This window comes from Oncorhynchus tshawytscha, linkage group LG01 (genome assembly GCF_018296145.1).
Source record: "Oncorhynchus tshawytscha isolate Ot180627B linkage group LG01, Otsh_v2.0, whole genome shotgun sequence".
NCBI lineage: Eukaryota > Metazoa > Chordata > Actinopteri > Salmoniformes > Salmonidae > Oncorhynchus > Oncorhynchus tshawytscha.
Genome location: NC_056429.1, coordinates 65842406 through 65855508, shown reverse-complemented (window position 1 = coordinate 65855508; position 13103 = coordinate 65842406). Strand labels below are relative to the sequence as shown.

Below are 13103 nucleotides of genomic sequence, written 5' to 3'. Positions count from 1 at the left end.
TGCTTGAATTTCAATACTTGACTGAGGGACCTTACAGATGTTGTATGGGGCACAGAGGAAGGGGTAGTCATTCAAAATCATGTAAAACACTATTATTTCACACAGTGAGTCCATATAACTTATTTGTATTTATTGTGGATCCCCATTAGCTGCTGCAGCTACTCTTCCTTACTTTGGGATTTATTAAGCAAAATGTTACTTCTGAACTCATTTAGGCTTGCCTAAACGACTATATTTTAGTTATTTAATTTGTTATTCATTTGAAAAAGTTTGTCGAATTTTCTTCTCACTTTGACATCATGGAGTATTTTGTGTAGATCAATGAGAGAGAAGAAATGACAATGAAATCTATTTCAATCCCACTTCGTAATGCAACGAAAAGGTTCAAGGGGGTGTAGACTTTCTGTAGAGTTTTCTATGTGTGTGTGAGGCACGGTGGCAATCAACATGGATGGAGTGGACTGTCTTCCTGTATCACTGTTGATTCAGCTGTGTGTGTGTGTGTGTGTGTGTGTGTGTGTGTGTGTGTGTGTGTGTGTGTGTGTGTGTGTGTGTGTGTGTGTGTGTGTGTGAGATAGACAGAGGGTTTAGGAGTTAAAGGGATGGGGTGGGTGTTCTCCTGTTTCAGTTGAGAGTCTTAGTTAGTGATCCATCCACTGTTTTCTTCCCATGAGACTGATCGCATGAATTTAACATGTGCCAACAATCCATGCGCTAAGTCTCACGAGCTCCATTATGTTTGGGGAGAAGACCTTAACCTTAAGGTGTTCAACTAATATGTGCATAGTTCAAAAGATTATCCCAAATTAGGAGCAACTGCACAATATCTGCTACTTTTTAAAACATAAAAAGTTTTCAAGTACTTACAGAGGAACCAACCAATTTAGAGGGCTATTGGTTTGCTGTAATGGACACCTCGCAAAGTCAGCAACTTCACTTAAATAATCATACAATTAATTCCTTCATTGCGATGTGATGACTCATTTTCACCCTTTCACTTACTTCCTCTACCTTGCTATCCCTCTATTCTCTACCAAAATAATCAAGACTTTCCTTTCTCACCCACTAGACAGCATAAAACTACAGGGCGGTGTTGTACTTCTAAAATAATGAAGTAGAATCCTTCTGGCCTCCGATCGGAGTGCATCAGTGCTCGTATATCAAGCTGGCGTTGTTTACAGAACCACAGCCGAGGGATGAGGGAGGGAGAGAGGGACTGGCTCAGCACTCAAATAAATTTGCCTGAAGCCTCCACTAAAGCTCTGTGGTCCATAGTCTACCAGTCCAACTCTTCACAGTCTAATAGCCCACCAATCGAACACGCCAAAAGGTTTAATGGTCCACGATCTACCAGTCAAACTATTCACCGTCCAAACATCGTATGGTCCAACAGCCTGTCGAACTGTTCAATGGTCCATGGTCTTTGAGTTAAATTGTCAAGTAGTTTTCACAATACATAATAGCCTACACAAAGTATGTTGTCCAACAGTCAAATACACCAAAAGGTCCATGTCACAATACATTACAAATGGTTTAATACACTGATCTGAGTGGGAAACAATGCTTGGACCCAGCATTAGAGGGAGAGAGAAAATGGGGATGGATGTGGTTGGGTCTGAGAGCTGGCCTGAACGGAACACAAACAGACAATGAGTAAGAGAGTGATCTACCACAGGGAAATGCCTGCAAGAGTGTTTTGTTTTTCTCTTACTGACCTCACAAAAACTTGCAGTTTATTTCCAAGGAATTGCTGGGACGCCAACCCTCACTATAAAACTGTATGTGCAGGTGTGTGTGTGTGGAGGGGGAATCATTGTGTGCATTTTGTGTGATATATGAGGGACTGCATACGTGTGTGTGGTACATGGGTGTGTTTGAGGGAAGGAAATGGTGTACTTCCCATTTTCATCGACTTCAACATAGTCCAAACACCCCATACATTTTATTTAGAATAAATCGTTCCAGATGTCTACAATGTTTATTTTTCTGACATTAAATTGGGTCTGTGTGCTGGTCATGCTATCGCAGGGAAATTCCAGACCCATTTGAATGGAAATTCTTCAATAAAAACTTCACAGTCTGTTATTGTCCTTTTCCGATCGCCAAACATAACTACAGTTAATGTACAATTATTGACCTTTTAAACTTCTGACCAGCATAGTTTGGAATGGAACATTGGCATAGTAATGATTGCATGTGAAGACAGGGCAGTGGCTTTGGAAAAGCATAATTGGCAAGCCAAGGCACCACCTACAATTATGTCAGATAAGTTTAATTGAATAAGCTACATACAGTGCATTCGGAAAGTATTCAGACCCCTTGACTTTTCTCACATTTTGTTACCTTACAGCCTTAGTCTAAAATTGATTAAATAATTTCTCTCCTCAATCTACACACAATACCCCATAATGAAAAACAGGTTTGTAGAAATGTTTGCAAATGTATAATGAAAAACCCCAACTTAAATATCACATATACATAAGTATTCAGACCCAGTTTGGATGGGAAGCTTTGCTGCACAGCTATTTTCAGGTCTCTCCAGAGATGCTTGATAGGGTTCAAGTCGGGGCTCTGGCTGGGCCACTCAAGGAAATTCAGAGGCTTGTCACGAAGCCACTCCTGCATTGTCTTGGCTGTGTGCTTAGGGTCGTTGTCCTGCTGGAAGGTGAACCTTCACCCCAGTCTGAGGTCCTGAGAACTCTGGAGCAGGTTTTCATCAAGGATCCCTCTGTACTTTGCTCCGCTCATTTTTGCCTCGATCCTGACTCATCTCCCAGTCCATGGCTCTGAAAAACATCCCCACAGCCAGATTCTGCCAACCCCATGCATCACCGTAGGGATGGTGCCATGTTTCCTTCAGATGTGACGCTTGGCATTCAGGACAAAGAGTTCAATCTTGGTTTCATCAGACCAGAGTATCTTGTTTCTCATGGTCAGAGTCATTTAGGTGCCTTTTGGCAAACTCCAAGTGGGCTGTCATGTGCCTTTTACTGAAGAGTGGCTTCTGTCTGGCCACTCTACCATAAAGGCCTGATTGGTGGAGTGCTGCAGAGATGGTTGTCCTTCTCCCATCTCCACAGAGGCACTCTGGGGATCTGTCAGAAATAACCAATTTCTTGGTCACCTTACTGACCAAGGCCCTCCTCCCCTGATTGCTCAGTTGGCCAGCAATAGGAAGAGTACTGATGGTTCCAAATGTCTTCCATTTAATGATGGAGGCCACTGTGTTCTTTGGGACGTTCAATACTACAGAAATGTTTTGGTACCCTTCCCCAGATCTGTACCTTGACAAAATCCAGTCTCGGAGCTCTACACACAAATCCTCCAACCTCATGGCTCGGTTTTTGCTCTGACATGCACTGTCAACTGTGGGACCGGTGTGTGCCTTTCCAAATCATGTCCAATCAATTGAATTTATCACTGGTAGACTCCAATCAAGTTGTAGAAACATCAAGGATGATCAATGGAAACAGGATGCACCTAAGCTCAATTTATAGTTTCATAGCAAAGCGTCTGAATATTTGTAATTACACTTGCTAACATTTCAAAAAACCTGTTTTTTGCTTTGTCATTATGGTTTATTGTGTTTATATTGCTGAGGATTTGTACTTATTTAATCCATTTTAGAATAAGGCTGTAACATAACAAAATGTGGAAAAGGTCAAGGGGGCTGAACATTTCAGAAGGCACTGTTTTTAGAGACAAAACACATGTCTAGAATATATGGTAAAAAAATAATGGGACGGCGCCCGGTTTGCATTTCTTGGACATTAAATGGCTGTAGGGACAGTTAAATTAAATGACATAGCAGTAGGCAATTTAACTTTCCTCAAAACCAGAGATGGAAAATAAACAAATAAGAATGCTAAAATAAACCAATGTCCATAACTTTTTAATTAAAAAGTATATTAACATACTATGGAGGGAGTTCAAACACTTCAGGAAACAGCACTTTAAACAGGTGCAGTGTCTTCAAACACTTTTCCATTTTCTTTCAGGTAATTACTTGGATGCCTATGCAATAACGTAGAGCAGACTAGTACAAACTCAAATGAGTCTTAGAAAAAAAAAAGAAAATATTTGATGGTAACAAAATATGACAACAAAGCGGATGCATATGTGTATGAATGTGTTGTATCCATCTCTGTCTGTACATGCTCTGTGTGTGGAGAGTAGTCCAACATTGGCCTATCAAATGTGCAGCCTCAACCTGTCAAGCACACGCCTGACTTGTGCATGGCCCACAATAGTTTCAGGTGCATTTGTTTCAAGTCAAAATTATACTAACGTATCTACAATCAGGACCCTATTAAACGAACACCGGACACTTTCATCACCTGAAGGAAAGTGCTCTTCTCTGGTCTTGAACACAATCCAAACATGATCCAATAATACAGATTAGAGATTTACCTTCTGAAAGAAATCCTCTCCACCATTGACTCGTCCCCCAGCGGCCGCTGTAGAGGAGAGGAAAAAGAAACAATTCATGAAACCATTAACTGTTAAATATACAATACTGTATAACATTCACAGAGCCAAATCACACTTCGGTTATCCAAATGTGAGGATACCATGACTAAATCCAAAAATCTACTTTTCAGTGGATCTCCATTCCTTGGGTATTGTCATTGGCACATCAGTATATACAATTTTGGGATTTAGATAGACGTCAAACTCATTCTTGATAATCCTTATAATTAGATACAGCTTCCTTTTAACAAATTGCTGAACTTTGTATAAAAGGTCTCAGTGCTATATTACCATTATGGGTGATCCATCTTTTTTGGATATTCACACTTTTGGACAGACAATGTCTCCTCCTGTATTAGCATGGTGCCATAAGGGTGGCATGAGGAATGTTAGCTACCAGAGAACTGACTGACAGATACCTGGCAGAGCACACAATTATGTAAAGATATCCATGAGTATAAGAAATATTATTTGAAAGACTTGCCATGAAAATATACTAAAGACCTCGGCTTCTGGTACTATATAATATGGGCAAGGAACAGTCTCCCAGCCACAGTGAATATACAATCATTTGTTTCTGATACAGATCATTCTGCAAGTCCTTTTGTCTGGCCTGTGGCTTTTCTGTTGATGTAAAATACATAGTTGTTCTCCGCAGAGCATTTAACCGTCATTTGAGGTGGTTTCTGTATTCACTTGATGGATTTACCACGTTTTCAGCGGAACTGGGTCAGGGTCACCACAGAACTGGTGTACAGTGATAAATAATGGCCTTGATGTAATGACAAGAATTAATGTTATGATCAACTTAACCCAATGTTCTGATTAGTATCACCTCTGGATAGCAATGCATTTTCTTCAGAAAAATTACAGAAAATGTCAACATTCAAAATTATTAACTGGCTATAATTTGTCCATGGAAACACACAGTATGTACCTTGGCAAAATACTGTAGGACAATGTCATATGTATGGTTGCAAAAAATATACAGGTATATATAAAAAAAATCCATCCACTTTCCCAAAATGTACAGGGTTTACAAAAACCCAGTTGGAAGATTCACACAATAAGCAAAATAACCAGAATACGCCAACCAGGATTTCTTTAAAAACTGGATTTTTCTGAAAGTTTCCAGAATTGTGCAACCCTAGTCATACGTCACCATGGTTTTCTATTGGAATACAGCACTTTTGCTTTCTTGTAATCAACATGTAAATAATGTTGTGGAGGGTTTGACAACTTGAGTATCAATATATCTGGTCCTGAGATTTATCCAAGTTGCTTCCCCACTCTGAAACCTGTCCAGTTTCATTAGATTTAAAAAGGTACCTTCTTAATTATCCGTCACCATGTGATCCATAAGGAGTGGTGAAATGCAATACTAGTGGCTTGACATTTGAAAGAAAACAAATATTTCACTGTTCATTCTCAATATAACATTTCCTCAGTAAGAAAAAATGTAGGAATAAGATAAATGACCCCAACAGGTGTTTTATTTTGTGTCCTCACAAACTGGCCCTTGGTGATGGAGTAATACCTTCATAAAGTACATTGCACACATGCTTGTACTTACTCCCCCGCAAAAACACCTCTGCAGTTATTTCACACGAGGGCCTGCTTCATTCAGAACAATGTAGCCCATAAATTTCACATTAAATACTATTCACAGTCCCCGATTAGTCTGAAAGCGGCTGCTTTCTTACAGGGAACATTATTTTAAAAATGACCAATAGTTATACGAGTTTGATATTTTAACAGAAGCAACAAAACGGCCTATGTGGCATCGATTCCAGTCAGAAACAGTTATTCTAGTGTCAAAAATGACTACAAAGTGTAAATTGGATAATTTTGGTCATAAAGTCAGTCTCGTTTAAAACGGAGTTTGAAACATCCGTGCGCCTCAAGGGTAAATGAAGGTTGGGTTTTGATTTGACGATGTCCATTTGCCCACTAACATGGGTAAACATCTGCGGTGATTGCACACTATCCAATAGTATATACAGTGAGACAGACCTGCCCAGCAGCTCCAACTTTGTTTACACAAGACATGTCACATTTTATTTTACTTGAGAAATACTGCGCCAATCACAGATGTAAAATTGCGCAACTGAAACATCCTCGTCAAAATGAAATACAGATTTCTTGAGTCATATTAGATTCATTCTGGGGATTTTGAGGAAGTGAAATAGGCTTCCGCGTCTAGTGTCTCATCATTAAACAAAAACACGAAATCGGTCAGAAACACACCTCCAAGACTGGAATCTCGTTTTCCTAATGTCCAACAGACAAACATATGTTCAATGGCTTTAAGGAAATGCTGTGTTTAAAAAAAAGTGTCTAACTGCAGGGAGCCTGGCTAATATACCCGTAAGACATGTCGGCGCTGCCAGTATGCGGTGTTTGAATAATAGGTTAAAATCCTCAAATTGGAATTGAAAAAAGAAGTGCAGGTTGGGGTCAGCATGCCCTGTGGGAGTTGTTGGTCATTGTAGATGAGGAGTGTGGTGAATCACACAGTTGAGAGGAGGTGGGAGTATTAGAATTGGAGGTCAAATGGATGAGGTAGATGGTACAGCCTATTAGGGCCACACTTGGAGAAGGGATGATACTGGCCTAGCATGTCTGACTTTGGGAAAGATTAAGACTCTGGTAGGGGGTGGGCCGGCATTATTGGAAACATACAGTATCAAATGACAGAATTGCACCAACAGAAAGGAATACTGTTCAGTAAAAACAATACACACTCTGATTCATCAAAATACTAACATTGTCTTAGTTCTGTAGGTTATGAGACAATGGAGACATAGCAGCAGGTGTACTGTAGCTTAGCATTTTCAGGTTTAGCCAACAGTTCTTAAAAGACACACAGAAAACTAGACAGAAATAAACCACACAAAACTCTGCTCTGTAAGGCTCTCAAGCAGAAAATGTGTTGATCAAATCTCAATGTCCACAACATAACATTGTTATTCAAGTGGTAGAATGAGAATTTAAACAGGGGTCATATACCAAGCCCTGGAAGGAAAGCCACTAAATCTGTGACTGTAAATTATTTAAGGTAATTTCCATGTAAAAGGACCCATGAGCACCAACATGAAGTTCATAAGAGATTGGGTGTCAAATGAAAGCCTTTTTTTGTAGTGCTGAGCGATTAACTGAGAATCCTGTTATGTTTCGTTTTTTAAACAACTAAGTCGGTGCAATTATTTGATTTTTTTTCTTTTTCTGAGAGCTCAATGCACACATTGCACAGTTTCTCTAGAAATAAATCAGATCCAGCCTGAACTGTGCAATGTAGTAGGGAGTTTCTAACAGGCCAATTCTACATAGTTTAGCACATAAAACGTGGTAATTAACCAATGTGACGATAATCCATTGCGTATCTACTTGTCCGGTCTGTGTTCCTTTTAAGCCTGCTACAGAAAAGACAGAAGAATACCCAATAATTAGGTGATATAGAAAGCAGCTGTTGCTTCGGGAAGTATCTCTACCTGAAAATACATGACCTAAGTGATTGATAGTTGGTATTCAGCAGTCATAAAAGTATACCTTATTTACATTGAAGAACTACAAAAGTGATTGTCAGACAGCATAGGCAGCAGCTCTATAGATAGATGACTTGAAATTAAATAAAGTCAGAAAAATAAAACAAATGTAATGTACACAACTAAACTATTTTATAAGAGTTAAGTAATGTGAATCAATTATAGTTACTTGTAAGCAGTAATGGGCAGACACTACCATCAAGGAACTTTTATTAATTGTTTTATTCTGTGTTGTTACAGCGTTCAACCCACATAACTCATAGTACATTTAATGTTTAAAAAAAATTGAAACCAAAAAACATTTTTTTATTTTAAATAATCGAACTGAAACATCCTCAAAAAGCAGTAATCGCTCAGCACTATTTTCGATCAATTCAACCATTTTCCATCCTAAAAATGTGGAATAAGCAAAGGCTTTGATTACTTGTCATACAGATGGAAAAGGGGTCTTAGAAAACATCTACCAGAAAAAGTTAAGGTATTACAAATACACCAACAAATACACCAACGTTGAAGAACCCTGCCAACTAATATCTAATGTACTTATATTTAGTTTAGTCAAATTTGTTCTGCTTTCTGTAAGTTTAAGAAACATTGCCTTGTGCCTTGAAATTCCATTACCAAAACACACAGCTTTAAAATATTTTAAAATGTATGTACCTCATGAGGAGAATAATGAAAGTGCACAGAAGTAACAAGGTAGACCTATCAATTAGGTATAGTATTTTTTTACAGATACATTTTGTTAATGAATTAGTAAGTGATTAAAACTCAATTCTGTTACCAAATCGATAACACATTTTCAGACAAATTGGTAATGCAATTTCTGCAATCAAATTGGATACAAAGGGAATTCATAGTAGTCACAAACCAAACTCGGCTAGCCGAACAAGTGTGCTCACATACTCTCTCGAAAGACATTTGGTTGAAAAACGAGAATAAAATAGGCAATAGTACTGTTTGTCCATTATGAGATGCCATAGCCAGTATACTATTCCTCAAAATAGAATGAATCTAAGATAATGTCAAAATTTGACAGATTTCTTGAGTTTTTGCGGTGGAGACCTTAGTCGCGCAATTTTACAATCAAACTAAGATGTTTGGTGCAGTATTTCTCAAAGAGAAAATGTGCATGACAACAAGTAATCTCTCCTTGAATGACAAAGACTTTGAAGAATTCCTACTGTTGACCAATCACAGATGAAGGGGTGTAGACTACAGCTCTGAAACTTCAGCTTGCCTCAAGAAAACACTTAATGTGCCCATACAGTTGAAAAACCTCTTACCGAAGAGTGTGCAAAGCTGTCATCAAGGCAAAGGGTGGCTATTTGAAGAATCTCAAAAATATTTGATTTGTTTAACACTGTTTTGGTTACTACATGATTCCATATGTGTTATTTCATAGTTTTGATGTCTTCACTATTATTCTAAAAAATAGTACAAATAAAGAAAACCCCTTTAAATGAGGTGTTCTACTCATTCAAGGGTTTTGACCAGTAGTGTACATTTACTGTACTGAACTCTACTTACTGTGTCCTACTTTGATGTCCTTACTTGTAAAACATAGAAGTCTACGACTGGTTTTTGATTTTGTCGGGTCCACACCAACCATAATAGCCATTATGTAGAATAATACCCCCAAATGCAAACGAGGATATTGCATACTTTTAGCTTTGTGTACCTACTTAAGATATGTCACCATGAAGAGAATGGCATTCTTATCCATAATTATGCATTTCTGTACAGTACAGGTCAGGGACCCATGATCAAATCCCATTACCGGATGTAAATCCGCTTCACTTACTGTAGTTCAATAATCAAAAGTTAATTCATAGCTGACACCCCATTCTTTTGTATTTTAGCCTCTTTTCTCCCCACTTTCAATCGTCTCATCGCTGCAACTCCCCAACGGGCTGGGGAGGCAATGGTCGGGTCATGATTCCGTCGAAACATGACCCACCAAACCACGCTTCAACACCGGTCCGCTTAACCTGGAAGCCAGTAGCACCTATGTGTCGGAGGAAACACTGTTCACCTGACGACCAAGGTCAGCCTGCAGGCGCCCGGCCCGCCACAAAGAGTCGCTAGAGCGCCATGACCCCCCCCCGGCCAAACCAACCCCTAACACAGAGGACGCTGGGCCAATTGTGCACCGCCCTATGGGACTCCCGATCACGGCCGGTTATGATACAGCCCGGGATCGAACCCGGAACTTCAGTGACGCCTCTAGCGATGCAGTGCCTAAGACTGCTGCGCCACTCTGGAGGCTGATATATTTTAATGTTGTTAATTCGAAGCAGATATTTAAGAGTTTTTGGAAAACATGGTCACATAAAAAAAACTGAGGCAGATATTGCCAAAATTCTGTTACCAAACTTTGCATCTGAACAGTTCTTCCAGTGAAAACATGTTTGTAAAATGTCCAGTGTAAATAGTTAGTCCTTGTGCATAGTTGTTAGGTATGTTAAACTTTTAAGTAAATGGTTTCCGTTTCTGAAAAATCGGAGTCTCAGCACAATTCTGTTACCGTGGAATTGCCCTTAATAAACAAAAGCACATTCATCTAAGAATGTTCATCCTCCGGCGGACCCCAATTAAAAACAGTCTGAAATAAAACGTGAACTAGATCGAATGATTAAAGTACTAATGACAAACATCCGTAATGCACAAGAAGGACCATCAGACCAAAATACTAAGTCCAACTATAAATGTCTTTGATGCCTGTGCCTGTCACCATGTTTGAAGTTATTGGCCATTCAAATGTACTCCATCCTTCTATTATGAAAAAGTGGAGAAAAAAAAAAGAAAAAAAAAAATATCTGGCATATGATGCAAGACTGTCGTAAAACAGTGTGCAACAACAGTGTTTTTTAAAGATGCTGGCGGGCAAATATAAACAGATTATGATGATTTGAGATAAAAGGCTTAATAATCACACAAGTGGGTATGTGTTGCACTTCATCAACTCAGCCTCAGTGGAGGAATACAAATAATGTGTTTTCTAAAATTCCTTATTCTGTAGACTTTTACACTCATACCCGTATATACGGGTTGAAAATGGCAGATTTGGGTAGGCTTGGGCAGTGTACAATATATACCACAGACCGGGGTATTTGGAAATAGCCACAGGATGGTTTTTCAATACCATCAATATCATTTAAACTACTACATTTTCATATTTGTAGCAATTTAAAAATAGTAAATACCTGCAGTCAACATTTTCAATACATTAGGAGATAAAGCAGATCACGTTCTTTATGTCAGCTGTCACATGACTTTACATTATGAAGCTTACATCGTTCTCCAGAACAGTTGAGCCAGTCATGTATCTGTTTGTAAATAGCACAACGGGAGACAACGGGAGCAGGTGAGTCCAGCTGTGTGTTGACAGGGGTTGCGTTTTATATTGAAAGTCAGTATTGTTACACTTCAATAGAGTGATCAGGGACAAGCAGCTATAGTTTTCATTCACAGAAAATACATTAGTGCAAGACATTCGGTAGAAAATAGCTTAATTTTCATCAGACGACAACATAAGTGCTGCGCTATTTCGCTGGCAGCCACACAAGTATATGAGCTTACAATGAAAAAGCAAGGTGTTTTTTGCAAAAACGATGCATGGTCATCATATGTCTAACGTTTAGGCCTATCATAATGTTTCTTGTTCATTCACTTTTAAATGTCCAAACTCACCAAAAATGACATTCGGTTGCTCCTACCTCCTGTATGTATAACTTGATGAGCTGGATTGCCTGTCTTTGCAATCAGTTTATTTTCATTTCTGCTGGTTGGCATATTTCACATGTGCTAACTTTGTTAGCATTCTGCTAATAGACGCCCAAATGGATTTTTTTTGGGTGTTTTGTTTTGCGCCACCTTGTGTACAAAGCCGGTAATAATGTGAATCCCGGTGTGAGATCAAGTATGACAATATGAAAATCTGGATACCGCCCAACCCTACTAATAAGTGCCTAATTTGGAATGCACTGGCTACTGCAACATGCTACAAATGATGTCAGAGTGCAGGCTCTGCACTTCACAGTGCTGTATGGGGCTTGACTGACAGCCGTGCTGAACTTGAGCACCGCACTCAACAAGAAGCTGCACACCTCCCACCTGCAAAATTGGGCAACTTTTGCAATTTTTTTGTTGTCTGAGTGAGGAACTGCTGTAAATTAAGAGGACTCAATGTATGTTCAAAAAATACAGTAGAAGTCGAAAGTTTACACACATCTTAGCCAAATATATTTTAACTCAGTTTTTCACAATTCCTGACATTTAATCCTAGTAGAAATTCCATCTTAGGTCAGTTAGGATCACCACTTTATTTTAAGAATGTGAAATGTCAGAATAATAGTAGAGAATTATTTATTTCAGCTTTTATTTCTTTCATCACATTCGCAGTGGGACAAAAAAAGTTTACATACACTCAATAAGTATTTGGTAGCATTGTCTTTAAATTGTTTGACTTAGGTCAAACTTTTCCAAGTAGCCTTCCACAAGCTTCCCACAATAAGTTGGGTGAATTTTGGCCCATTCCTCCCGACAGAGCTGGTGTAACTGAGTCAGGTTTGTAGGCCTCCTTGCTCGCAAAACACGCTTTTTCAATTCTGCCCACAAATATTCTATGGGATTGAGGTGAGGGCTTTGTGATGGCCACTCCAATACCTTGACTTTGTTGTCCTTAAGCCATTTTGCCACAACTTTGGAAGTATGTGTGGGGTCATTGTCCATTTGGAAGACTCATTTGCGACCAAGCTTTACCTTCCTGACAGATGTCTTGTGATGTTGCTTCAATATATCCACACAATGTTCCACCGTCATGATGCCATCTATTTTGTGAAGTGCACCAGTCCCTCCTACAGCAAAGCACCCCCACAACTTGATGCTGCCACCCCCGTGATTCGCGGTTGGGATGGTGTTGTTCGGCTTGCAAGCTTCCACATTTTTCCTCCAAAGATAACGATGGTCATTATGGCAAAACAGTTCTATTTTTTTTCTTCATCAGACCAGAAGACATTTCTCCAAAAAGTACGATCATTGTCCCCATGTGCAGTTGCAAACCGTAGTCTGGCTTTTTTATGGCGG

General features: G+C 39.2%; 1 protein-coding gene across 4 annotated transcripts in view; it reads right to left on the bottom strand.

Annotated features, from left to right (window-relative positions):
* LOC112255015 (protein bicaudal C homolog 1-B) overlaps positions 1 to 13103 on the bottom strand; it is a 76539-nt gene that overhangs the window by 41465 nt on the left and 21971 nt on the right. For all 4 annotated transcript variants that reach the window (XM_024428058.2, XM_024428045.2, XM_024428053.2 and 1 more), the window contains exon 2: positions 4411 to 4457. In XM_024428058.2, the coding sequence (XP_024283826.1) occupies positions 4411 to 4457 (47 nt within the window). The remainder of the gene's footprint in view (positions 1 to 4410; positions 4458 to 13103) is intronic.